Source organism: Bos javanicus, chromosome 1 (genome assembly GCF_032452875.1).
Source record: "Bos javanicus breed banteng chromosome 1, ARS-OSU_banteng_1.0, whole genome shotgun sequence".
Taxonomy (NCBI): Eukaryota; Metazoa; Chordata; class Mammalia; order Artiodactyla; family Bovidae; genus Bos; species Bos javanicus.
In genome coordinates this window covers 112,526,006-112,552,644 of record NC_083868.1, presented here as the reverse complement: position 1 = coordinate 112,552,644, position 26,639 = coordinate 112,526,006, and the positions used below count along the sequence as shown (strand labels likewise).

Here is a 26,639-nt window from a genome sequence, read left to right as displayed (position 1 = left end):
TGATGTTAAAAACAGTAACGGGAAATGCAGGAAAACGCAACCTGAATTCCAGTATGAATACCCCAGGATGTGTCATGTGTGTATATGTGTGTACATATGTTGACAAACATATAAGGAAAAAGACATCGATGTTAAAGCTACCTATGTACCTGGCATTGATTAACTGAACCAAAAATTATTGAAGCAAAAAATTAAAAAAAAACGAAATTAGAAGAGGTTTAGTTCTTCTAAGCTAAACTGTTTTTTGTGCCCTTGAAAAGGAATCACATGTCTTACATGAAAATGGTATGTTGCTTGACTGCATTAAAATGATGAGGGTCCAGCAGATACATTATAGCTAATTAAAAAAAATTTTTTTTTATTTTATATAGCTAATTTTAATAGGTAGAGCAGACACACTTGAGTTTCTTTTTCTCACTCCCCATTCCAGCCCCCCAGGTATGCACATTACAAGATTCCCTAGTCAGAAGATGGAAGTGGAGAGTTTCACTACAGATTGTAGCTCTGGACATCCCCAAGAAAAAGAAAGGAAGGGAAGAAAGAGACGAGAGGGTAAGGAAAGAGGAAGGGAGGAAAAGGAACAGAAGGAGAGAAGGAATAAAGGGAGCGAGGGATTGAAAGAAAAGAACGAAAGAAAACACATAAATGAAGGAGGGAAAGAAAATAAAGAAAAAATGAGAAAGGAAGGAAGCTTCGCTGATGGGAACGAGAAAAAGGGAGTGTGAGGAGAATTGTTTTTGTCTCAGGTCCATTAGGAAGAGAAATAGAACCTTTATCAGCACAACAGAATCTCGAAGAAGCAATGTATTGTTTTCTTGAAAGCCCAGAAGCTAAGCAATTCCAAGAATGTTTGGCAAAGACCTTTTGAGAAGGGTGAGGTAGGGGACGAGTGGGGAGGACTTTCTCATACCCCTAGCCCGGAGCCCTGGCCCCATCACAGGATGTGGCAGGATTTGGGAGACTTAGAGGAAACCTTCAGGTCACTCAGGGAACTGCTCCTCTCGCTGGTCCTGCAGTAGCGAGGCGGGGTGGGGGGTGGGGGGTGAGAGCGCCCAGACGCGCGGGGCGCGGAGATGTGCGAGTGGCGAAGCTGGACCCAGCGCAGGCGGGAGCAGCCGCCCAACTCCCGGCGCGGGATCTGCTGAGAGGCCACGGTGAGTCTCTCCGGATGCGGGTCAGGAGATGCCCTGGTTCCCCGTGGCCCCCGGGGCCCCGGCCGAGGCGGGCCCGGAACCTCCCTGGAGTCCGGCCTGGGCTCTGCGCTGCCACCAGCTGCCGGGAGCCCGCGCTGCTCCGGGCGCGCCTGGGCGGACGCACCTACCCACCCGCGCTCTGCGGGACTCCCCGCCGGCCGCCGGCCCCGTGCGCTCATTGGTCGGGGATGTGTCTGCTCAGCAGCCGCCAACTTCCCCCGAATCCCACGGGTGAGTCCCGGGAGAGCGAGCGGGCACCTGGGAGCTGAGGGAGATGGGTCCAAAGGGCGTGAGATCTCCCCTGGGGCGGTGGGAGCTGTTGGGACGACAGCTGGAGGGCAGAGCTGGCCGCGGGGCGCGGCTGCCCGGGAGGTGCCCGGAACCGGGTTGACGACTCAGGTCCGGCGCGATCAGAGCGCCCGCGACCCTGCGGGCGAGGGAGGCGTGCCCTGGGAAAAGCCGAAACAGACTTAAAGAGTGAGGGACCAGGGCAGAGAGGGTAACCTGGAGGAGGGCTCTGCAAGTGATGTGAGGTCGACTCTTCAGGTTCATTTCCATAGCTTTCTTGCAGCCTCTTCCTCGGAGAGTTAGGTCTGGTTACTGAGTTCAGCGGTACCAGATTGCAGCGGGGCTGATTTGGGGACTGGGCATTTGCCATTCCGCTGGACAGACAGTGTTATTGTATATTTAAAGTAAGGTTTGTTTTCATTTTGGTTTCTGTCAGATTTTCTTCCTTTTTGTAGCTCACTTTTCTATTTTTACTTTCCCTAACCTGAAGATCTTTTTATTATCCCACCTCTTCATCTTGCTTTGAACCTTAGTTTCCTCTTACATAATTTATGCTGATAGAGTGCTTAAATCTCTCGAGGGTTGGTTGGTGGGAGTGGGTGGGTAGTTCTTTAGCAGATGAAAGTTTCCTTAATCGGTCTCAACCAGTTTGTATTATTCGAACAAAAGGGTAATTGCAACTGAACTGTTCTCTTTAGCCGCCTGATCAAGCCTATTCCTCCCCAATATACGATGCAAATAGTAATTTTATTAAACTGAAAAGTAGTACCTTGATTTGCAGTGTCAGCATTTGGAAGTTGCTAATCCGCAAATCGGCTATGAAGCCATCTACCTTGCATTATTGGTGGGTTTCAGCACTTACAGAAATATTGTCCCACAGTTTCTTGCGCTCCACGCTGTGTCTTTTGTTGTATAGCTGCTATACTGCACATGGGAGTAATGTGGTTGGGACTTTGTGCTCAGAACTCCGTATATTATTCATAGATCCTGGAAATACCTTCAAGTTAATGTCTGAGCAAACAAGGAGGTGATTTCTCTAGCATATGTGCCTCCTCAGATCTGCAGCTACCCTCTAGTATATGTGCTGCCCTCTAAATATGGGACCCATTACCATCTTTTTTTGAACATAAGTATAGTTGATTTATATGTGTCAGTTTCAGGCATATAGCATAGTGGTTCAGTGTTTTTGCAGATTATACTCCCCTACAGGTGGAACCTGTTTCTCTTGCTTTCTATGCCTCAGTTTCCATAATACAAACTGTAATTGCATAGATTAACCTCAGGGACTAGTAGAAAAATGTTAATGTACTGTGAAGATGAACATTGCTTGGATTTACAGACTTCTTTTTAACAAACCAGTTACCCTCTGGATTCTTTGATGATGTGATAAAAGTAATGTGTATGCTCAACTGGCATAAAAATTGCTACTTTATATTGCTTTGAAACTCAGTTTCTACCTAGGCAAAATAATCATTTTTTTCTTTTGGAGATGTTGTCTGAAGTCTGCAGTTTGTTAGGTTAGACATTCTATTTCTCTTCTCGTAGAAGTATCTACTTTTTTGCTTGAACTTGCCAACACATCTCCAATTGAGGTGAAATACTTTAAGGATGTGGATATGTTTTGGCATATCCTGCTTTATATGGGACTAAAAGTATCAACTATATAATTTTTATATTCTTTTGTATAATTGCCTCCTTTACCCCTCTCTAAAACGGGTTGGGTGTGATTGCATTGGGTATCTAAGTATCTGAGAGATGGTGGTAAGTTTCTTCCTGAAATTCAAGATATTGACACTTATTTTCATATAAGAAAATAGTGAATCCACTGGAATTGACTGGAAATGAATGACAAAGTTGATTAGGTGGTTAAACATGCCTGCCTCCTTTTTGCTTTGCTAAGTGCTGTTGAAAAATGTGTCTTAGGAGCAAAGATTGCAAATTTACTGGGCGTTTACAAGAGGGCAGATGGAGAGTTCAGTTCAGTTCAGTCGCTCAGTCGTGTCCGACTCTTTGCGACCCCATGAATCGCAGCACGCCAGGCCTCCCTGTCCATCACCAACTCCCAGAGTTCACTCAGACTCACGCCTATCGAGTCAGTGATGCCATCCAGCCATCTCATCCGCTGTCATCCCCTTCTCCTGCCCCCAGTCCCTCCCAGCATCAGAGTCTTTTCCAATGAGTCAACTCTTCACATGAGGTGGCCAAAGTACTGGAGTTTCAGCTTTAGCATCATTCCTTCCAAAGAAATCCCAGGGGTTAGCATGTAGTTAAAAAATGATATTCTTTTGATGCAGGTAGAAGGACTAAACAGCCTCAGTCACGGCCTTCATTTACCCCTGTAACAATTTCTGCTGCCTTAGGTGCAGAACCATTAAGAGCTCAACTGCTTCAGTACCCCAATCTCATGGGTAAGGAGGAGAAACCTGGGAAAAGTATCCCAGAAGACAGAAAGATACACATGCCTACTAGTTTTCCTGTATAGTGGAAGCCTGGTGGCGCCAAAGAGCACCTTTAATTTAACCCCATGGCTGCCCTGGTTCCTGGCCCTAAGTTTTGCTAGAGAAACCGACGTTTCTAAGAAGGAACTAAAAAGAGAAGTGGGTCATAATGTATCAGAGAATGTTTCTCTAAATTGTCTTCTGAACTATTATTAGAGAAGGGAGAGAAATATTCAGGAAAGGGAAATACTCAAGTAAATGTGATTAATATTAAGATGTTTTTGAAGTCAGTCTTGAATTCATCTGGGAGAAGTGGGAAAATTATTCTTTTTATTGTTTATCTTTCTGTACAGCATACAAGTGTTCACTTTGTCGCCCATTTTCTTTCCCCACCTACCTCCCCTGTTAAAACTCCAAGGACTACTATCAGTGCAATTCCATATCGTAACCCAAGAAAGAGGCTGTGAGATGAAGCCTCATGTTATGGTAACATGAGTTACATAACCATTAAGACATTTTAACATTCAGGTACATTACATTCCGTTTTTATTGAGTAGACCCGGTTTTCATGGTCTAATAAAATATTTTTATTTGATAGTCTGTCCTTGGTTATAGCCTCATGTAATCAAGGGGACAGCATACTTAAAAATATGTATCCAGAAATTTCAAGTCCAGTTGTGGTTCACTTAGTAATAACTCACTAGGCATATTAAATTCCTAGTTATCTGCTGGATCATCCAGGCCTTCCTTTAAACATAGAATCCTTATCTACTTTATCCTGTGCCTCAGTTTCCACAAAACACACTCAGAAGATTACAAAGATTTCTAACAGTAAGAGCATCTCTGAGCAGTCATTTCATCTGGGAACTAAATTATATGCTTAATTTGCATCAGGCTATAAACAGTTAATCTGTTAGTTTACGATCCTTTTTTCTACAATCAGCCAGGAAAATTGAAGTTGTCTGTTCTAAGCTTTGGTAAATGGCTGATCAAGAGTCACTAGGCCTCTAAAAGAAACATAATGAAATTTAATATTTAGGCTTATATCCCTTTAATTTTACCCCCTGGACTTCTGCAATAAGGTTTATTTTATTTTTTTTTTTGCAATAAGGTTTAAAGTAGCTATCTTTCTATGATGATTCAATTTTATTTCAAAATGTATTCTTTGTAATTGTGTTCTTTGAAATGTATTCATTGTAAATGTATTCTTAGTTGTGTAGCTCTGGGCAAGTTACCTGGTTTTTCTTTGCCCCACTTTCCTAAGGTATAGAACTGGAATATTAAAATCCAATTCACAAAGATTCAGAGAATAAGCACATGCAAAGCACTAAGAACTATGAATGACACAGGGGAAGTAATAAATGTCACCTATTATTAGTAGAAGTATTAATATTAGTAATTTAAAAACAAGTTAAGTAAGTATCTTGTTATCTTGACCTGCAAGGTTGAATTTTTTTTAATCATATTTTTTCCTTCTTTAGTTGCACAAGGAAGCTGTGATTGTGGTTAATACCTCTCATCCCAGGTTGTAAACCATGACTTTTGGTCCAGTGAATGACCATCTCCAAGACGGTCTAACTAGTTAATAGATACTCATGTTAGCAGTTGTAATTTGGAACTGTAAAAATAAAAGACTTTTTAAGACTGAAAAAAAAACTACCACATATGTTTGTTCATTTTTGTTTTTATCTTTATTCACATTTCAAATTATTATTTAGTCAAAACCACAAAGTATTAGATGTTGATTTCCAAGCTTGTAAAAGAAGACAGTGGAACAAGATATAAAATTCACCTTTGATGTTGTCCAAAGTTCAGAAGGGTGAGTTTAAAAATTTCCTTAATGGTACAGAAGTTACTTGCTTATGAACCGCTGAAAAAATTCTATGTGAGTATTTAAGCAACTTTCCTTGTCTAATTTTGCTTGGATCTTTAGTGATATGTCAAAAAACCCGAAAGATTGTGGCCAGGATCTGTCTAATTTATATGACTATATACTCCTTGCTTTCAGAATCAAAATTTTGACTTTCAGCAAAAAAACTTCTATTTCTAATTTTATACTGAGTTAGCCTTTTACTGAAGAAAGCAATGGCAACCCACTCCATTACTCTTGCCTGGAGAATCCCATGGACGGAGGAGCCTAGTGGGCTGCAGTCCATGGGGTCGCTAAGAGTCTGACACGACTGAGTGACTTCACTTTCACTCTTCACTTTCATGCATTGGAGAAGGAAATGGCAACCCACTCCAGTGTTCTTGCCTGGAGAATCCCAGGGACAGCGGAGCCTGGAGGGCTGCCATCTATGGGGTCGCACAGAGTCAGACACGACTGAAGCGACTTAGCAGCAGCAGCAGCGTTTTACTTTTATTCAGCCACGTTAGGCATTTAGAAAATTGTGTATAGATCTCTTCGTTTTATCTATTTATTTGTTATGACTAGTTTTTAAAAATTAAGAAACAGTTTTTTGCAGATTTTAGGTAATGGGCAGATCAGAAAGTCAGATGGATATAACTGATATCAACACACCAAAGCCAAAGAAGAAACAGAGATGGACCCCATTGGAGATCAGCCTCTCCGTCCTCGTCCTGCTGCTCACCATCATTGCAGTGACAATGATAGCTCTCTATGCAACCTATGATGGTGAGTTATTCCCACACTCATGCCCACAAACATGCAGAAGAGAGTGAAGTCTTTATCCTAGACTTTCCCCATCTATTAAACAATAGGTTAAGGAGAGAGACACTTAAAGACTGTGTGATATAAAGATTCATTTATAAAATGTAATATCAATATGCCAGAGCAATTAACTTTGACTAAAGTACAATGTTTTTTTATGCTTGAACTAAGTTATTAATTGCCAAGTATAGTTAGTGCACTCATACTTATTTGATGAAGATTCTAATGTATAATTTTACATGATGACAATGTTCACAATTTTAAAACCAACTTCATTTGGTCAACTTTTGTTGTGTCATTGAAATTCTAAACAGCTTTACGAGAATTTAAGAGGTATAATTTGAGTCTTAAAAGTTTTTCACAAATGGGAAAAAAAATGGTATGGTTATCAGACTAAAACAACTGATATTTCAATTTAATAGTACTAAGGGCTTAGGGGACAGAGATGATATAAGAAATACATTCTCTTCATTTAAAAATGTAGGATTTGCTTATTTTATTCCTCTTTATTTTCTTCTAACTTCTGTCAGTGGTATATAATACTTGGGGTTTAATTCTTGCTCTAAGGAATTGATTATTTAATTGATAGTTTATAAAAGAAGAAAAGGTAGGGAGAAAATAGAAAACATGTATTGCAAGTATTTATGCATATATCTTCCTTTTTCTAGATGGTATTTGCAAGTCATCAGAGTGCATAAAATCAGGTAAGAATATGGTTTTTAAATTGAATAGTTTTATAATTAATGTATAAATATTTAAAAATCAAAGGCTAATATATCTCTATATTTGGGTATATTTTTATTTATTATAAATCACTAATTTATAGTCAAAGAAAATAAAAATACATTTAAGTAGTAGATAGTTAATTTATTCATTCTAAAAAGGAATTCACTCATTTGAACCCCAGAGTATATGGTAGGGTAGAGATGGAGAACTGTGTCTCTAGCTTTATGAAGCTTGCCTTATAATTGGAGAAAGAAAATCAGCACATTGAAATGGCACACGTCGTATCATTTAGTTTTAAATTTCTCAATGCAGATCATAAGCAAGGTAGAGAAACTGAGATTTGGGAGGGGTCTTAAAGCAGGGCTGGGATGTGGAAACGGAAGTACAGAAGAGAAAATTCTAAACTAGGAGAAAAGACAGGAATAAATCATGTAGAAAAGCAGTGAAAGTATAGACTTGATAGATAAAAGTTACAGAGAGCATTGAAAATTCATGTTTAGCCCTGATTTTGTAGTAGGAGTGGAAAGGATATTTTCCTAAACAGATCACTCAATAAGGCAATAGTTGGAAGGTGGTTCTGGGAATGCTAGGGTAGGTGGACTGAGTGAGAAGCTAGGGAGAGTAGGCAGGTAGGGACTGCTTCTGTAAGTCAGATGTGAACTGAGGAGGGCTACCTACGGTGGGATGAAAAAGCAATGAAACAATTGGATGGCTCAATAGCACTGACTTGCTAAAGGAAGGATATGAATAATTTGAACATGACACCAAGTATGAAACCTCAAGGGACTTGGGCGACTGTGGCAGTTCACACAGAAACAACGAAGTTAGGTAAGTTTGTTTTCGGGGGTGGTGTGATTAATGTGGATTTAGATCTGTTGGGTCTAAGTCAGGGGTAATATCGAAGTGAAGATCGACAGTAAGACAGTAAAGATGCAGTGGATTTAGGGTCTGTCAGCCAAGAGGGGATGGTTGAAGCCTTGGGAATAGCTGAGTTCTTAAAAGGAGAAGTATAAGGTTGAAATTAAGAGGACATCAAGAATTAGAGTAGAAGGAGAAGAAAAATCAGCAAAGGGAACAGAGAAGTATATGATGCTTTTAGACGTCATATCAATTAGAGTGTGGTGAAAAAAAGAACATTTTGACAAAGAGAAGAAAGGTGGTCGCAGATATGTGAACACCTTGGATATGGACATAATATATATGCCCTTTAGCAAGAGGTTCTAAACTTCCTTTCTAGTGTCTACATTTCTTCTAAGAAATAACCTGTCACAAATTAAACGTTTTCTGTTGGACTGTCTTATGTGGTTTTTTGTTATTTACTGATTTGTGCAGAATAATGATAGGAAAACTATGGGATTATAGGTTGTAGTCTAATGTCCTGAGTGTATATGTGCTCTTTTTGCTTACCCTTCCCCAACCACTGGATCTTAAGGGCACTAGCCATATAGACATTTTGGGACATGATGTGGGTAGCTTAAGGGCAACCTGATTAGGATACCAGCCATTTGCTCCTCAGCATAACAACACATACTTCCCATCCAAAAGCCTTCCCAGAAACCAAAGAGTTTCCTTATTCCTCAGGGGAATGGCTACACAGGTCCCTTGGCTGGGTGGTATCCAGGGTCTCTGTGCTAAAGCTGGTAATGCTCAAGTTGTTTGTCTGAATTACTGTTTGCCCTCTCCCTGGGTCCCATCCCTCCTTTCTCTTTACCAGTTCCCTATGATATGCTCATGCTGTTCAGTTTTGAAAAAACCCCACTTACGTGTTGACTTCTAATTATCTCTGTTTTTCAATACACTTGACAGACCTATTAAGTCTCTTAATCTGTAGATTCTCTCAGACACTCTTTTTTTCCCTCTCACTTTTTTTTCTTGGATTTTATTTTTGAAGAAACTAGATCCTTTGATTCCTAGGATTTGTAGGATCACCTACAATCTAGGTGATTGTACCCTAGAGATCTGAGCAGGTTTCTTCAGTGATACCAACCCAATGAGCAATGTGACATTTGGAATCTGAAATCTTACACGTGACTTAATGTTTAGGGGTAAGGCTCTGGCTCTTTTTGATAGTGGCTGCCAGGCTTAACTCATTAAAATGTATTTAAACTGGATCCTTTAATTGTAGCTTAGAAATCATACCAAATGTAAAAAATACCTCACAGAACTGTATCTTGGCAGAGAAATGTATACAGTAGGAATAACTTCAGTGATAAACAAGATTGCTGAATAGCTGTATGTTTTTCTTCATTCTGCTTTGTTGATTCACAAGCTGTTAAGAATACATTTGTATTCCTAGTTACTATTCCTCCCTGGGGGAAGAATGGTGAAACTTACACTTATGGATCGAGTTTTCATGCTCCACTTACACATACACACACACACACACGCGCATGCACACACACAGTCCTCTACTGGTTAGAAAATATTTTTTGTGTCAGAAAATACAACTGTCAGTTTTGGAAGTTTCTATAGATTAAGAAAACTCTGGGGGAAATTTTGGAAAGAAAAAAAAAGTGAGAAAGTGAAAGAGGGGAATGGATGGAAAAGAAAAGAAAGATGGAGAAAAGGATGTTGACAAAAATATAAAGTCTCCCACCAGCAATTCTATAGATTACTTTAAAAGGTTCAGTTCAGACCAGTTCAGTTCAGTCACTCAGTGGTGTCCAATTCTTTGCAACCCCATGAATCACAGCATGCCAGACCTCCCTGTCCATCAACATCTCCCGGAGTTCACTCAAATTCACGTCCATCGAGTTGGTGATGCCATCCAGCCATCTCGTCCTCTGTCGTCCCCTTCTCCTCCTGCCGCCAATCCTCCCAGCAAAAGGGTCTTTTCCAGTGAGTCAACACTTCATATGAGGTGGCCAAAGTACTGGAGTTTCAGCTTTAGCATCATTCCTTCCAAAGAACACCCAGGGCTGATCTCCTTTAGAATCGACTGGTTGGATCTCCTTGCAGTCCAAGGGACTCTCAAGAGTCTTCTCCAACACCACAGTTTAAAAGCATCAATTCTTCAGCACTCAGCTTTCTTTACAGTCCAACTCTCACATCCGTACATGACCACTAGAAAAACCATGCTGCTGCTGCTGCTGCTAAGTCGCTTCAGTCGTGTCCGACTCTATGCGACCCCATAGACGGCAGCCCACCAGGTTCCCCCATCCCTGGGATTCTCCAGGCAAGAACACTGGAGTGGGTTGCCATTTCCTTCTCCAATACATGAAAATGAAAAGTCAAAGTGAAGTCGCTCAGTCGTGTCCTACTCTTCACGACCCCATGGACTGCAGCCCACCAGGCTCCTCCATCCATGGGATTTTCCAGGCAAGAGTACTGGAGTGGGGTGCCTTCGCCTAAATGGACATTTGTTGGCAAAGTAATGTCTCTGCTTTTCAATATGCTATCTAGGTTGGTCATAACTTCCCTTCCAAGGAGTAAGTGTCTTAATTTCATGGCTGCAGTCACTATCTGCAGTTGGGAAGATTCAAATCTGAGCACAGAAATTGTTGAGCATTGGAATGTTTAGGTATTGATACCCATGGTGTTTAAGTAAAAGTTGGTTGTAGCTTAAATCTTTCTCCCCGTGGAAGGGAAAGTCATGGCAAGTATACTTCTCTCTTTGATCCTATGAAGTCAAGGGATGGAGGTCAAGCCATACTAAGGCAAAAATAAAATATTACAGAAGGCTGTGGGTCATCTTGAAATTTAGTGTTTGTTCTTTAAACCTCTATAAATTTAAATATTGGTTTGGCCAAAAGTTAGTTCAGGGTTTCCATAAGCTGTTATGGAAAAACCTGAAAAACTTTTTAGCCAACCCAGTATTTATAATATACACAAAAATTATGTTTATAATACACACTTTAACTTGCTTGTGTAAAAACTGCATCACTATCAAAGATTCAGTTCAGTTCATTTGCTCAGTCGTGTCCGACTCTTTGCGACCCCATGAATCACAGCACGCCAGGCCTCCCTGTCCATCACAAACTCCCGGAGTTCACTCAAACTCGTGTCCATCGAGTCAGTGATGCCATCCAGCCATCTCATCCTCTGTTGTCCCCTTTTCCTCCTGCCCCCAATCCCTCCCAACATCAGAGTCTTTTCCAATGAGTCAACTCTTCACATGAGGTGGCCAAAGTACTGGAGTTTCAGCGTTAGCATCATTCCTTCCAAAGAAATCCCAGGGCTGATCTCCTTCAGAATGGACTGGTTGGATCTCCTTGCAGTCCAAGGGACTCTCAAGAGCCTTCTCCAACACCACAGTTCAAAAGCATCAATTCTTTGGTGCTCAGCCTTCTTCACAGTCCAACTCTCACATCCATACATGACCACAGGGAAAAGCCAGAGCCTTACACCACACCTAAAATGAAACAACTACTATTTAACAAGTTATGGCAGTGTTCAAAACCCTACTCTTAAAGTCTGAGTAATATTATTTACCATACAAGGTTGTAAAAAACATGGAGTTACAGAGCCTGAATGTGATTTCTCAAATGTCTCTGTAAATCTATATCTTGAAACTGGCTTCCACTGCACTGAAAACTTACTGAGATGTCAAAGAATCATGAACTTTAAATCAAGGTTTTCCAGTTTCATCACTGTTGACATTTTGGGCTGGATCATTCTTTACTGTGTGGAAAGATCTGTCCTGTGAACAGTAGGATGTTTAATAGCATCCCTGGCTTCTACCACTAGGTGACTAGCAGCATCATTTCCCAATTGTGACAATCAAAAAATGTCTCCAGACATTGCTAGAAGTCTCCTTGGGGCAGCAGAATCATCTCCAGTTGAGTACTACTGGCTTAAATAATCTCAGGAGATCATCTAATGCTTTCTCTTTGTACTAGGCAGAATAATGCTTCCCTAGAGAGGTCCACTTCCTGTCCTTGGATCCTGTGAATGTGTTACCTTATAAGGCAAAGGATGCTTTGCAGATGTGATTATTAAGTTAAGGATAACTCAGGGAGATTATCCTGAGTTATCTGGATGGTCTTATGTGATCACAGGAGTTCTTACTGGGTTGGCTAGAATGTCCACTCAGGTACCATTTATAGAAAACCCCAAATGAAACTTTTGGCCAACCCAGTATAAGGAGAAGGGAGCAGGAGGGTCAGAATCAGAGAGGAAGATGTGAGAACTGAAGCAGAGGAAGCCAAGATTGGAGTAATACAGCCATAAGCCAGAGAAAGTGTGTGGCCTCTAGAAGCTTAAAAAGGAAAGGCATGGTTCTTTTTAGCGTATCCAGAAGGAATGTATCCCTGTTGACCTCCAGAGCCGTAAGATAATGCATTTCTGTTGAGTCACTGCGTTTGTGACAGTTTGTTGTAGCAGCAATAGGGAACTAGTAATATACCCTTCTATAATTTCTTTATTTGAGGCCTGTCTTTGAAGAGTTAAACATGCATACACAGTGTCTCTTGCTAAACTAGTCTTTTATTACTAAATTGTGTGTAACATATAAAAATAAGGAAGAAATGTTAAAAAGATTAATAGAGAGGTATAATACAGGAGAATAATAATCGAATCTAATAAAGTAAAAATAGGAGATAATAAAATAGAATAATAATAGCTAACACTTATTGACTGTTTGTGTGTCTGACCCAGTTGCAGGCAGTTTACATTTGATTCTTATAGTGACCTTGTGAATTAGGTACCGTTATACATTCTTTTAGGAGAAGGTGATGGCACCCCACTCCAGTACTCTTGCCTGGAAAATCCCATGGATGGAGGAGCCTGGTAGGCTGCAGTCTGTGGGGTTGCAAAGAGTCAGACACGACTGAGCGACTTCACTTTCACTTTTCACTTTCATGCATTGGAGAAGGAAATGGCAACCCACTCCAGTGTTCTTGCCTGGAGAATCCCAGGAATGGGGGAGCCTAGTGGGCTGCCGTCTATGGGGTCGCACAGAGTTGGACACGACTGAAGTGACTTAGCAGCAGCAGCAGCAGCAGCAGCAGCATACATTCTTTTTACAGATGAACAAACTTGAGCTAGCATTGCACTCCAGGCAGCTTGGCTCTAGAGCCTGTATTCATGACCACTTCTCCATGTTGCCTTAAAGAAAATTAGGCATCTGTCAAACTTCTAATGCTCTATACTTGTACATATAGTATTTGAAAGCAAATTGCCTCCCCTCGTGCTAGAACTTGGAATTAAAGGACATAAATGACTCTCAGAGACCTGAAATAATTAAATCCAAACTGAGAAGGAGAAGAATGAATATCTCTTTGACCAAGAACCAAGCTACTTTACTGAGAACAGTAAGCAACTTTATCAGTGACTTTAGTACATCAAACTCAACTTGGAATTGAGGCGTTTATAGAAGCAAACATTAGTGGTGTGGTCCTCAACTCTCCAGGGGATAGAGAAACCAAGTTCAGATACATGATCAGTCCAGTTCTCAAGACAGCAGGAATACCCGTACAGGTGTGCAGGTTGTACACTGCACAATTGTGGCAGTCCTGAGAGATTTATGGAGCACCAGGATCTGGATGAACCTCTCAGAACTATCCATTTTCTTTACTTTAATTTTCTACTTACCAAGCAAACTTTTGATAAGTATTAAATATTAATACAGGAAAGGAGGCATTCTATTCATTTGATAGATATATTCAGCTTGGTGAGATAATGTATTCCTATTCTGATATATAATCACTTTTGTGTGGCTGAAGCTATAATCTTTGAAGTAAATGAACCTTCCAAATATCTGATCGTTTCTGCAAGGGCCAGATCCTGGTAGTAACCTCAGTGAAGCATCTTGTTAGCAACTGGCCTTTTCCTGACAACAGCAGGGAATATCTGCATTGATATGGGTCGTGGTCCCTCCTTGTCTGCTGACACCCGAGACCTCCAAGAAGAAAAATGACCAACTAGATAAGTACACTGAAGACTGCAGACTGACTCATGAGAGCTGCCAGCCATGTAACGGCCTTTCAGAGTGGATGAGGCGATTTCATTATGTAATTAAGCTTGAAAAAAATCCTTCAGGCAATAAGAACACAGCAGGTATCTTAGTGGGAAGACTGCTGAAGCATAGCTTTGTTAATTTAAATGTGGCATGTGGCAATTTGCTTTGGGCTTCCCTGACACCATTCTCCTGACAATTGTGTAAAAATACTAGCTTCAAAAATTCTCCAGTCTAAATTAGCATTTGTCAGTCAGATCCTTTCCAAGAAAGGGAGTCAATTATGTGATAGGTACACTCATATATAACATATCTTTCTTACGTTCTAGGTAGATTTTAAGCAGTCATGCACCGTCTCTTTTTAGTACATGGTCAAGGTATGGAAAACATAGATAAATTGGATTCAGTGGCTAAAGGGAAAAAAATTGGCAATGTCTGATAAGTTCATTTGGTATCTTAAGGTTTATTTTACTAAAAAGGCAAAACTATAGGGGCAGAAAGTGGAATAGCTATTGCCTACAGGCTGAGATTGGAACAAGGATTCCCACAAATGGACATAAGGAAACATTCTGGGGTGATGGAATGTTTCTAGAGTTGGATTGTGGTGATCATTGTACAAATATGTAGATGTATTAAAAGTCACTGGGTGAATTTTATGGTATATGATTTAAAAGCAGCAAAATCACCGTTATCCCTTTTTTCCATCTCTCCAGTGTCCATTTATAAGTAGTTATCTTCTGTTTTGATCTTATACTTGGAATCGTTAGTAAATGTTGAGTCCATTGATTCCCATATCCACAATTCAAAGCAATTATGTGTCATTTTCTATGCCTACCAAATCACTAAATAATTTAAGCTTCTCAATTTGAGTGAGTACCTATTATCTGATTACATTAACATTATATTGATGAAAAGTCTATGGAAATAGTAAGTCAACTAAGAAGTTAAAATTATTTCAGAATTGGACATGGGAAGCATTGTTTGCATATGTTGGAGTTGCATTTTCAGAGGAAGTCCGGGATATATGTGGTATGGTAGGCCAGGTAGATCAACCACCTCTTAATCAAAGGCAGGATACAGGGTCTACCGCAGAGTGGTTCTTGGGGATAATCGTGCTCCTGGGAAAAGGTGTTGGTTTTTCCCGAGAGTTCTGTGAATTGTTTCCCTTTTCACCCTGACTACTAATATGTCAAGAGATTTGTCTTTAACCTCTAATGATAGGACCTCTTTGTATACATTTGATTCATTAGCATTATCCCTGCCCTCCTTTTTCTTTCTCAGCTGATGTATATGATTTTATTTTATATATCCCTGTAAGGCCACTTTGAATTCTTTTATGAACCACATAGGTTAATAATTAGATGACTAGAATATAGAGAACTTCCAGTAATAGATATGTGCATGAGAAAGACTGTTAAAGGGTAAACTTTATTTCAAAGAGATGTGTTATGAATAATTAAGGCAAAATCTTTTGAAAGATTATGGCTTCTTTTTCCACAAAGCCAGCAGCACCAAAGAACTGAGATGTAAGTCTGGGCCACATCCTGTGTTGCTAGTATGTGATCTTAATTATGTCAGTTTAGCTCTCTGCATTCCATTTTCCTTATCTACAAAATTGAAATTAAAAGTGTCTCATTTTACAGGGAAACAGCAAAGACTAATGACAGCCCATTTCATTTTATGCATTCTTCAAGGAGATACACCACAGGTATAATGCACAGATGTATTCCATTTAATATGTTCTTTCATGAAAGTTGCAGATGCACTATTTAAGGCTGAGTTTTGAAGGGTAAAAATCTATTTATTGAGAATCAAAAGGCAGTCAATGTATTTTTTTTAAGTGGAAGGTGTATCTAAAAAAGAGAGAGGGTAGGGGCTGGAGGGGGAGAGAGAGAGAAAGTAGTATATTTTAGATACTCAGGTAAAAATGTGTCATCTCTTATTAACATTTTCCTTGACTACTGTGCTCTGTCTTAGCACAAGGAGTGACAGTTCAGCCTGCAAATCAGGTAAAATGAGCAAAATTAGTAATGGGCACTTGCATCCATGTTTCCTGTAAAGCAAACCACATTTTTGGGTGTGTGTGAAATCAGTCAGGCACACTTTGATTTGAACACATAGCTCTTCTGTGCTCACCCTTGCAGACACTCACTGTTATCCCTTCCCTCCCCAGGGATTAAACTCTAAAAGTAAAGAAGCCAGAGGGCTACAGTAAGAGGAGAATAACTAGATTCTTGTTATTCACAGTGTGGTCCACATACTAGCAGCATCAGCATTAGCTGGGAACTTGCAAAAATGCAAATTCTCAGATCCCAACTCAGACCTGTTGAATCTGCAACTGCATTTTTAGTCAAATTGCCAGGAGAGGACACTGCACAGTAAGGATTGAGAAGCACTGAGCAATAGTGATTCTCAACTATGGCTGCTTATTACGATAATTGGGGAAACTTTTAAAATATACCCATGCCAGCCTCTCTCTTTTCCCTGACACACAAAGTTCCCAGTCCTTCAGCAGAGTGGTTTCTGCTGAGTGTTGGCAGAAAAGGAATTTAAGTAAATAAAGTGACATTAAGGTATATAGAAATTCCCTAGGCATTTGCATTTTTACAAGAAGTTATATGTAACCAACTGATTGCTTTAAAAGGTGCAATTTTGGACAATGCTACTCAGTGAAAACTAAGTCAGAGCTGAGGGACACTGGGCCTGTTTTTTTTTTTTTTAAAATAATTATAATGGAGAAGCTGAACCTGATTGTTCCTTTGAATTTCCTAGTATAATATAGGCACAGATATTTCCATAGAGACTTCAGAACAACATCTTTCCTCATCTATTCCTCTTTTCATTCATTTATAGTTCCTCAAAACATTAATTGAACACTTTCTAAATATTAAGCACTTTTCTAGACACTGGGAGTTTGAACTTAGATATACCCTGCCTTCAGGAAAGTGACAGTCTGTTCAGCATGACAGACCAATAAACAAAGTTACCATGTGGTTTGGGTAAGTGCTGGGGCAGAGAGAAGCAGTGTGCCTCAGGCGCTCTGAGAACAGAGCACCTAAAACCAAATCAATCCTTACATAGCTTGGCAGCTAGAGTGATTGTAACAGGGCCAGGAAAGCATTTGCAAGAGGAAACATTGCCTGCTGGTTCAGAAGGCCAGGCAGGGGTTGGCAGGCCAGTGGAGCAGAGGGCAGCATGTGCACAGGCTGGATGCAATACGCCTGGGAAACCTGGGTAAGTGTAGGGTCTGCAAAGAGTTCATGATGACTGGAGTGTAATGTGGAATGCACTGGGTTGTAATTCCTCTTCAAGTCTATGCATAAGTATAGAAAATGCATAAGTATGTTCTAGGGAGCATCTAAAGGATTTAAGCAGAGGTATGGCATTGTCAAGCTTGCCTGCTAGCTCGCGCCAACCTGGTGAAGCGGAGACAGAGCTTTACCCATACAAGGGAATACTATTTCTGTGTCCTGGGTATGAGGGAGAGCTTAGCAAGATCAAAGAACTAGAATAATGACTATAAGGCTAAGTCATAGGTGACGTGTGTGTGGATGTGAGAGTAGGGGTGATAAGGGTATGTCAGCATTGGCACAGGATTTTGTAGTCCATGGTAAATTCCATGGTAAAGTGTTTGAACCTTCTACCAATACCAGTGAAAAGTTATGGAATGAAGTTTTCAGTGAAGATCAGAATTGTTGAGAAGGTTCATTGACTGTAACTAAAGAAGGGCTGTGGGCAGGGAATTAGTCTACTACCCCTTAACCATAACCCTAATGGTTGCCTGGATTTGATGGTAACAGAGTGGAGAGAATAGATGGACTTGAGAGCTCTTTAGGAGTAAATATAGGCATAAAGTAAATACGTGAGGTTGTGAAAAAGAAGTGAGTAAAATGTAACTGACGTTTCTGGCTTGGGAAACTGGGTGATAAGTGTTGCCAGTCACTCAGCCAGGGGACACGGGAAGAAATTAGAGAGTATGTTAAAAGCTAGAGTCTGATCATTGGAGTTAAATGCAGCTGAGAAGTTGATAAGATAGAAATGAAACTATGAAACTATGAAGAGGTTGGGATTTCCCTGGTGGTCCAGTGGTTAAGACTTTGCCTTCCAATGCAGGGGGTGTGGGTTTGATCCCTGATCTGAGAGCTAAGATCCTTCATGCCTCATGGCCAAAAAGCCAAAATATAAAGCAGAAGCAAAATGTAACAAATTCAATAAAGACTTTAAAGAATGGTCCACATTAAAAAAAAATTTTTTTTTAATGAAGGAAGAGATTGAAGATTCCATTGGAAGATGGGAAAAATGATGGATCTTGTTCCTGGGGACATCAGAGAGGATACATTCAGAGAAAAGACAGCAGGGCTACTATTAAACAGAAAAGGAACCCCTCTTCCTCTCTTACCAGGCGGAAAGTGGTAATGATAGTGTGAGTGCTAGTATGGTTAGAGGCTGGCAAGGATGGGAACCTGTGTGACACATCACCCAGTTACTTCAGTTTTCTCTTTGTAAGAGAAATTACGGGTTTTGAAGGCTGTAAAGGGCCAGTATGTGGAGTTGAAAGGAAAGACTAACCAGGCCCGTGTAGAAAGGCTTTGCACAGAATTAATGGCCCTGTTGAAGTTTTCTTATTTGAAATGGCATTAAACTAAGCAGTTACAGGGTTTTCCCAGCATCACAGATAATGTCTTCCACAGATATTTACTGAACATTGTTCCAGTTGCTGCAGATGTAGAAGTAAACAACAAAGTCCCTGCTCAAAATGAGCATGCAGTAAAAAGGGAGACTGATAATAAACAAGTCAATTGATAATTCTATACAAATATTCTGAACTATCTTAACCTAAAGTTGGAAGGGAAAAGGTAGGTGGCAGGGAGCATTCAGGGTGGGCTCATTTGTAAGGGGAAGGGAATAAACTCTCTGGTGAGATGACAGTTTAAATGATGGCACCATAGGATGTAGCCTAATAGAAGGTAAAGGAAAAGCCAAGAAAGAGCAGAGTAGACCTGAAGTAAGAATCCTCAGCAAAGTAAAAGGGCCGGTGCAGAGGGACTAAAGAAGTGAAAAAGCTTCTGAGGATGGGAAGGCTGATGTGTAGATGACGCAAGTAAAAGATGTCAAAGGTAACTATTCCATATGATAACATCAGAACATCACCCTGAAAATGCAGATATGAATGTGGAATGGAGGTGAAGGTCCTGAGACTTTGTAAGGTTAAGAAATTCTTAAGTTAGATAGTAGCAGCAATTGTCCACGTAGTCCCTCATGTTATCTGGGAACACGGTAGAACATTTGTGGCAGGGAAGACTGAGCGAGATGTCGAGTCTTTAATACAGATGAATGTCTAGGAATTTAGTAGACAACAGAGATAAAGCAGATGAAGTGGGGATGGTCAGCTGGCAGAAGCCTAAATAAACCCAGTAGAGAGGAATGATCTGAAGCTGCGTAGAGTGACGGTAGGAGGCTGGTTTTGTTTTTCAGTGTGTGGAGTGCTGACGGAGAGAGAGCTTCAAGGAAAAGGGCCTCCCTTAAATCAGAGAGCTGGGGGAGCGTCCTGTGAGTAGGCTGTGTGTGTGTTAGTCATTCAGTCATGTCCAATTCTTTGTGACCCCATGGACTGTAGCCCATCAGGCTCCTCTGTCCATGGATTTCTTCAGGCAAGAATACTGAAATGGGTTGCCTTTTCCTCCTCCAGAGGATCTTCCTGACTCGGGTCGAATCCGGGTCTCTTGCATCGTGTGCAGATTCTTTACCACTTGTGAGTAAGCTTAGGGATTAATAAATCATGCCTTCTTGTCCAAGATAATTCTAGAAATGCTCTTCTGATCCTGCTTCCTCACACAACCCAAAATGCTTTCTTTCACTCTCTAAAGGCAGACTTGCAGGAGATACCCTTCTGAATGGAGGTAAATGTTTGCTGATAGGAATCAGATTCTAGAATCATAGTATGGGCCACCTGATCTAGAAGTTAGCACTGCCAGACATAGTAGCAATGATTATAATGTTTTATTAAAATAAGTATGGGAAAATATTTCATGAAAGGTATCTTTCCAAACCCTTCTCTATACCCTGCCTTACTGTGAAGAAATTATGTACATATCATTTCCAGGTAAAGTTTGGGAATAGTTGTTCAGTTTCTCATTAGATGTGGACATTTTTGTTTTTGTTTTCAGAGATGAAATAAAATGTATCATTTGTACTTTGGAAATTAACCCACTCTCGTTAGGGTTTTCGACTTCTATGTGTCACCAGTTATTGTATCACCCCAGTGGGTCTGCAGCAGTGGGTAAGAGGAGATGCTGGAGGGCCACCCGTCCAGCATGTTGTGTGGGAACTCCATTTGATGGAATTAGAATTAGTCATGAATTCGTTTTTATTTTTTTTTATCAGCCTAGATGAAAACTCAAAGAGAACCAGTGAGTTCTTAAAGCAAAATGTTTGTTTAAACATTTTTCAGAGGCATAATCTTCCTTCAAAATCAAAAGAAAAAAAAGCCCAAACAAAATTGTCACATTTTAGACACAACACGTCTTTTAAAAAAACTTTTCAAAGTAGTACCTTAACCTGAAACTAATAAAAAGGGATTTGGTCCATAGCACGGACTAGGTGGATTAGGAAATCAAATTGAAATCGATTAGCAGGTAACCAATAGCCAGCAGTACCTCTGTTTCTCTGGGCTTGATGCTTAAAGCAAGAATAAAGAAGCCAACCATAAAGTGGTGAAGATGGCTTAGGCCATACCTTTTAAGTAGTTTCCTTTGTTAATTAAGATTTTATTGAACTTTGATTCAGTTGCTCAGTCGTGTCCGACTCTTTGCAACCCCATGAACTGCAGCACGTCAGGCCTCCCTGTCCATCACCAACTCCCGGAGTCCACCCAAACCCATGTCCATCGAGTCAGTGATGCCATTGATTCATCTCATCCCTCTGTTGCCCCCTTCTCCTCCTACCCTCAATCTTTCCCAGCATCAGGGTCTTTTCAAATGAGTCAGCTCTTCACATCAGGTGGCCAAAGTATTGGAGTTTCAGCTTCAACATCAGTCCTTCCAGTGAACACCCAGGACTGATCTCCTTTAGGATGGACTGGTTGGATCTCCTTGCAGTCCAAGGGACTCTCAAGAGTCTTCTCCAACACCACAGTTCAAAAGCATCAATTCTTTGGCTCTCAGCTTTCCTTATAGTCCAACTCTCACATCCATACATGACCACTGGAAAAACCATAGTCTTGACTAGACAGACCTTTGTTGACAAAGTAATGTCTCTGCTTTTTAATATGCTGTCTAGGTTAACATTCCTTCCAAGGAGTAACGTCTTTTAATTTCATGGCTGCAGTCACCATCTGCAGTGATTTTAGAGCCCAGAAAAACAAAGTCAGCCACTGTTTCCAGTTTACCCATCTATTTGCCATGAAGTGATGGGATCAGATGCCATGAGAATTTCTTATCTAAAGAACTCGCAAATCATTAAAGACTTATAATAAAATGTTGTTGAGGATCTAGTAGTTATTTTAAATTACTACCAGAAAAGAAAGTTTGTTAAATCTAGAGGCTTAATTTTCTGCTTTAATTAAATTAATTAAGTGAAATTAAGATATTTCTGATATCTCTTGCCAATCTGAAGCCAGAATGAATTCATTATCCCCAAACACATATATATAGTAATTAATGATTTCACTAACTTAGAAACCAAAAAGCAAAGTATTAAAATTATATTTGTTCAGAGAAATAATTTAATTATATATAAGTGAATCAAAGAAAAAAACAATATTTAAAAAGTCATTAACTGAACAGAATGTTTCTCTAAGCCCTGCGTATTAATATTCTGTAGTAAGGAAGTGACAATGGGTTGAGAAAAAATGGTACAAGTGAAACCTTGAAAGTCTCCTTAAACTCATATCCATGCAAATATGAATCTCTAAAAGAGAATGTAAGGTAGCAGCTACAGATGCTGTGAAACATGATATATTTTGACAACTATGGTAATAAACTTAAAGAAGTGGAAAGATTTGCAAAGCTGACAAACTGGCTGAGTTCCATGCAGCCCCTTGTTGTACGATCAGCTCCATTCCAGCCCCAGGCACTTACTAAGCCAAGGTCATTGGCTCTGGCTCCTGTGTCTGGTCAGTCTCACGCCTGGTGAACTACCTCTGACCCAACTCTAGTGACTGGGTTCCTACCTTGTCCCTTGGGACCTCACTTCTGGCTCATCCCCCAGTTTTGGAAATTGAGTTTCTGCTTTTTTTCCCCTGTCTTCTGGGACTGGAACCTACCTTATTGCCTTTTGCACACAGTCTGCTAGTTACAGTGCCCTCATCACAGCTGCCTGCTGCTTCTTGTCCCTGGGTAGCTTCTTTCCATTGCTATTAGGCAGGAACTTCCTCTGTTGCTGATCCCTCATAGTCTATCTAAATTGGGATTCAGTCTCCCAGGATTGGCTCAGATTACTTCTACCTGAGCCCACTTTATGTACATGACAACATTTTATATGGAAGGAAAATGTTTCTTCATTTGCTGACGAAGAAACAGCTCAGTGATGTTGTATGCTGATACAGAAAGCCAAGGATCTGGCTTTTCTCTCAACTATCAGCCAATCATGCCTGTTAATTTTAAAAATTTAGAGAGGGGGGAATCAATTTTTTGTCTTATTTTATTTCAATACAAGAAAATCTATGTGTCAAAAGTTCAAAATTTTTTAGATACTGCCTACTGGCTTAAAGCTCAACATTCAGAAAACGAAGATCATGGCATCCGGTCCCATCACCTCATGGGAAATAGATGGGGAAACAGTGGAAACAGTGTCAGACTTTATTTTTCTGGGCTCCAAAATCACTACAGATGGTGACTGCAGCCATGAAATTAAAAGACACTTACTCCTTGGAAGGAAAGTTATGACCAACCTAGATAGTATATTCAAAAGCAGAGACATTACTTTGCCAACAAAGGTTCGTCTAGTCAAGGCTAAGGTTTTTCCAGTGGTCATGTATGGATGTGAGAGTTGGACTGTGAAGAAGGCTGAGCACCGAAGAATCTATGCTTTTGAACTGTGGTGTTGGAGAAGACTCTTGAGAGTCCCTTGGACTGTAAGGAGATCCAACCAGTCCATTCTGAAGGAGATCAGCCCTGGGATTTCTTTGGAAGGAATGATGCTAAAGCTGAAACTCCAGTACTTTGGCCACCTCATGCGAAGAGTTGACTCATTGGAAAAGACTGTGATGCTGGGAGGGATTGGGGGCAGGAGGAGAAGGGGACGACAGAGGATGAGATGGCTGGATGGCATCACTGACTCGATGGACGTGAGTCTGAATGAACTCCGGGAGTTGGTGATGGACAGGGAGGCCTGGAGTGCTGCGATTCATGGGGTCGCAAAGAGTCCAACACGACTGAGCGACTGATCTGATCTGGTCTGATCTATCTGACTTTAAATGAACAATAAAAGCCATATTTAACTGTAGTAACAGGAAAAAAGAAGCCAGTATCAAAATATCTTAAGATTTTGATACAGTTAAAGTACAGCTTTAAAGTAACAGGTGGTGATAATTCACTAACAGAAGACAAGAAGGAAGGGTTCTTTGGAGTGTCTCTTATGGAATAGTCATTGTTTAAGGTATTGGAATTAGAATCATTGCTGTGGGTAAAGGGTATACTTGTAATTATGATTGCTTTTATAGTCTGTGGTTTACCTGGAAATATACCTTGAGTTAATTCTTAGAAACTGCACATCTCATACTGATAACTTATTGCATGATTGATAGTCTGAAGCTCCATCTCTAACCTAGCCCATACAGTCATACAAATGATGCCTTTGTGTACAAATCTTACAGAAGAGGTCAATCAGCAGCTTAATGTCTGTAATCCATGAGAACTCTGTCTGGATTCATGGGGAGGCCTTGTCCAAGCAAGGGCTCCTGAAAGCCTAAGTTGACTGGGCAAGGGCATGTGCTGAAAGATGGTTTATAACTTTCTGACCAGCCATTCAGATAGATTGAGGATCAAAAGGCCCATTTCTATTAGATGCACATGATGAGGACTTCTAGGACAAGGCTGGCTATTTCCTGCAAGCTCAGCAAGAGGAAATCCTTTCCTGTGATCAACTCCCTTCCCTAAACTGGACAGGGTGACAAAGGCCAAGCCCTGCTTGTTGGCTCCCACAGATCTCTTTCCACCAATTGAAGAGGCAGGGATCCTCCTCAGGGATGCTCTGCCCTGGGGATGTTGAAGCCCTGGGGATCTAGCCCTTCATTCTTTATCCATGCTGTATCCTTCCTTCTGAGGATGGCCTACCTTTCCATACTCACAGAGAGCCGCTCTACGCTCCAGTCCTCTTTCAGTTGCCTCTTTTGTGAAAACAGTCACTCACCTTCTCTGCCTGGACCGCAGCTCTGTTCCTGACTCCACTATCTGTTGAGTGAATGAACGAAATGTTTTCCCTCTTTCACCTTTGCCTAGCTAACTCCTTTGCTCCCAGCACATCCTATATGTTTACCCATAACTCCCATCACACTTGTAGTTAGTTCTCCAATGTCTAGATTTGCCCCACTATAATAACTATTTCTATCTTACTCATCAGTCTGTTTCTCGCAGCTAACAAGGTGCATCGCAAATTGTAAGTCACCAATAAATACTGATTGCATATATGAAGATTTATGTTTTATATTTATATATTTTATTTACATTTTATATTTGTTTATATTTATTCTGTCAGGTTCCTTATCTTGGTTACAAAGCCACTGTTGTCTAGGCAAGGTGTTTTCAGGGCACCTTATACATAAATGCAGTAGCAAAGAAGTGGTCTCATTCTGACTGTTCCACATATGTAAATCAGATTTCTTAGTTTTGTATCTCCCCATCAAATTTCCTGAGTTTAGCCCTTTTCTGTTTGATCTATCTCTTTTGCTAGCAGTAAAGTCAATTATTCTCTTCTTGGTGGTTTAATTTTCCTTGTTAATTCTACCCTCCTAAGCTAGAACTGGGTCAACAAGAAGACAGTTTCTGTATGTATTTCTCTTCCCACTATTTTCTTCTTTCAGGGAGATTTTGTAACTAATGTTCTACTTACATAAGCATTTCCAACTTCATATGACCAAAATCTCCACTAGTCTGGCCTTTCTTTTTCTAACACCAGCTCTCTCAGAGCTTCTCCCTTCTCAATAACTCATCTCTGCTCTCCTTTAATGAGACCCCGTGCTCACCTTCTCTTGAATGTCTCTGTTTGGCTAAGTGTGGCTGGTTTTTGACCATCATCCTTAAAGATTCCTCTATCCTAGGAATATGTTTCACTCATAGTATGCTCATTCAGACTCCTGGTTAGTCCACACAATCACCCATAATAAGCTCATTTATAGAAGCACACTGAGAGTGGAGCATAACAACCCTTCCTTTCTAGATACAGTTACTTTATAGGAATTCGTGTGCATCATGAAAGAAATAGTCTTGTGTCAGAGGAAACCCTGCAATTTCTGTGAGGGCAGGGATTATACCTGTTTATTCACCATGACATATATTCAGATCCCAATAGTGTCAGACATGTAGGGGTACTCAAAATAGTTGTCGAAAAGTTTCAGAGTCTTTTCATGGTCCACAAAGAAAAAAAATCTTTTTTGGAGAAGGCAAATGATTTAACATAATCTTCTGCGTCTTCTGTAATAGAAGAGAGATAGGTTTTAAAAAGATAAATATATGGAGCCTTACGCTACCTTGTATCCACTAAATTTCTAATTTGTTAATATGTACTCAATGTCATAGTGCCCACTAGAGTTTTGTTTTGTTTTTATAATTTTGACTTCACTTTAGGCAGCATTCTAAAGCACCAGTGACCCAGTTTATCCTTCTATTGTGATCTTGCACCACTCCCTATCCAAAATTGATGCAAAGGCAGAATGTTTTGAATTACTCCCAGTAATTATATATCATTGAAGTTGGACTGATCACTTTTGTTCGACAGCATGATCCAAAATAGCAAAATTTTTAAATGGGAGAAACATGGCTATGTAATCTCATTGCTTTCTCCTTAGAGATACCTACCAGTGTCCAGAGTTTGAGATCTACCTAATAAAGTTACTAAGGGAACAATGTAGCCTTTTCATAACCTTCTGTATCTTTCTTTAAATGAGGAACATTATTATTCATTAATATTATAATCAACATGCAGCCTTGATAACTTATTTTAAGTGATATATTGTATTTAAATTGCAGTATAATCTTTAATAGCTTTTTGCCAGCAGAGAATCTTTTAGGATTTAAAATGCAAATTGGACTTGAAAAAGAAAATTTATTTTTAGACTTAGGGCACTTTAACTTAATTGTAACACAGTTTCAGGGCTTCCATTTGTTAACAGGATGTTTTGGGTTGTGAATTTTGAAGGAATCCCTACTGGAAAATTATTGACTATCCTCTCTTGGCTATGAGCCATTCATTTAAATGGGCTGTAAGATAAG

At 40.2% G+C, this 26,639-nt stretch overlaps 1 protein-coding gene across 5 annotated transcripts in view; it reads left to right on the top strand.

Annotated features, from left to right (window-relative positions):
• The first annotated feature begins 953 nt into the window (after window positions 1–953).
• MME (membrane metalloendopeptidase) overlaps window positions 954–26,639 on the top strand; it is a 116,855-nt gene continuing 91,169 nt past the window's right edge. Inside the window, exons 1-3 of one of the 5 annotated variants that reach the window (XM_061417932.1) lie at window positions 954–1,154; window positions 6,385–6,554; window positions 7,259–7,294. In XM_061417932.1, the coding sequence (XP_061273916.1) occupies window positions 6,395–6,554; window positions 7,259–7,294 (196 nt within the window). In that variant the 5' untranslated portion in view covers window positions 954–1,154; window positions 6,385–6,394. Of the gene's footprint in view, window positions 1,425–1,573; window positions 1,593–1,797; window positions 1,886–6,384; window positions 6,555–7,258; window positions 7,295–26,639 lie in introns of those variants that run through there. The other 4 variants (XM_061417968.1, XM_061417949.1, XM_061417958.1 and 1 more) reach the window with 4 other exon arrangements.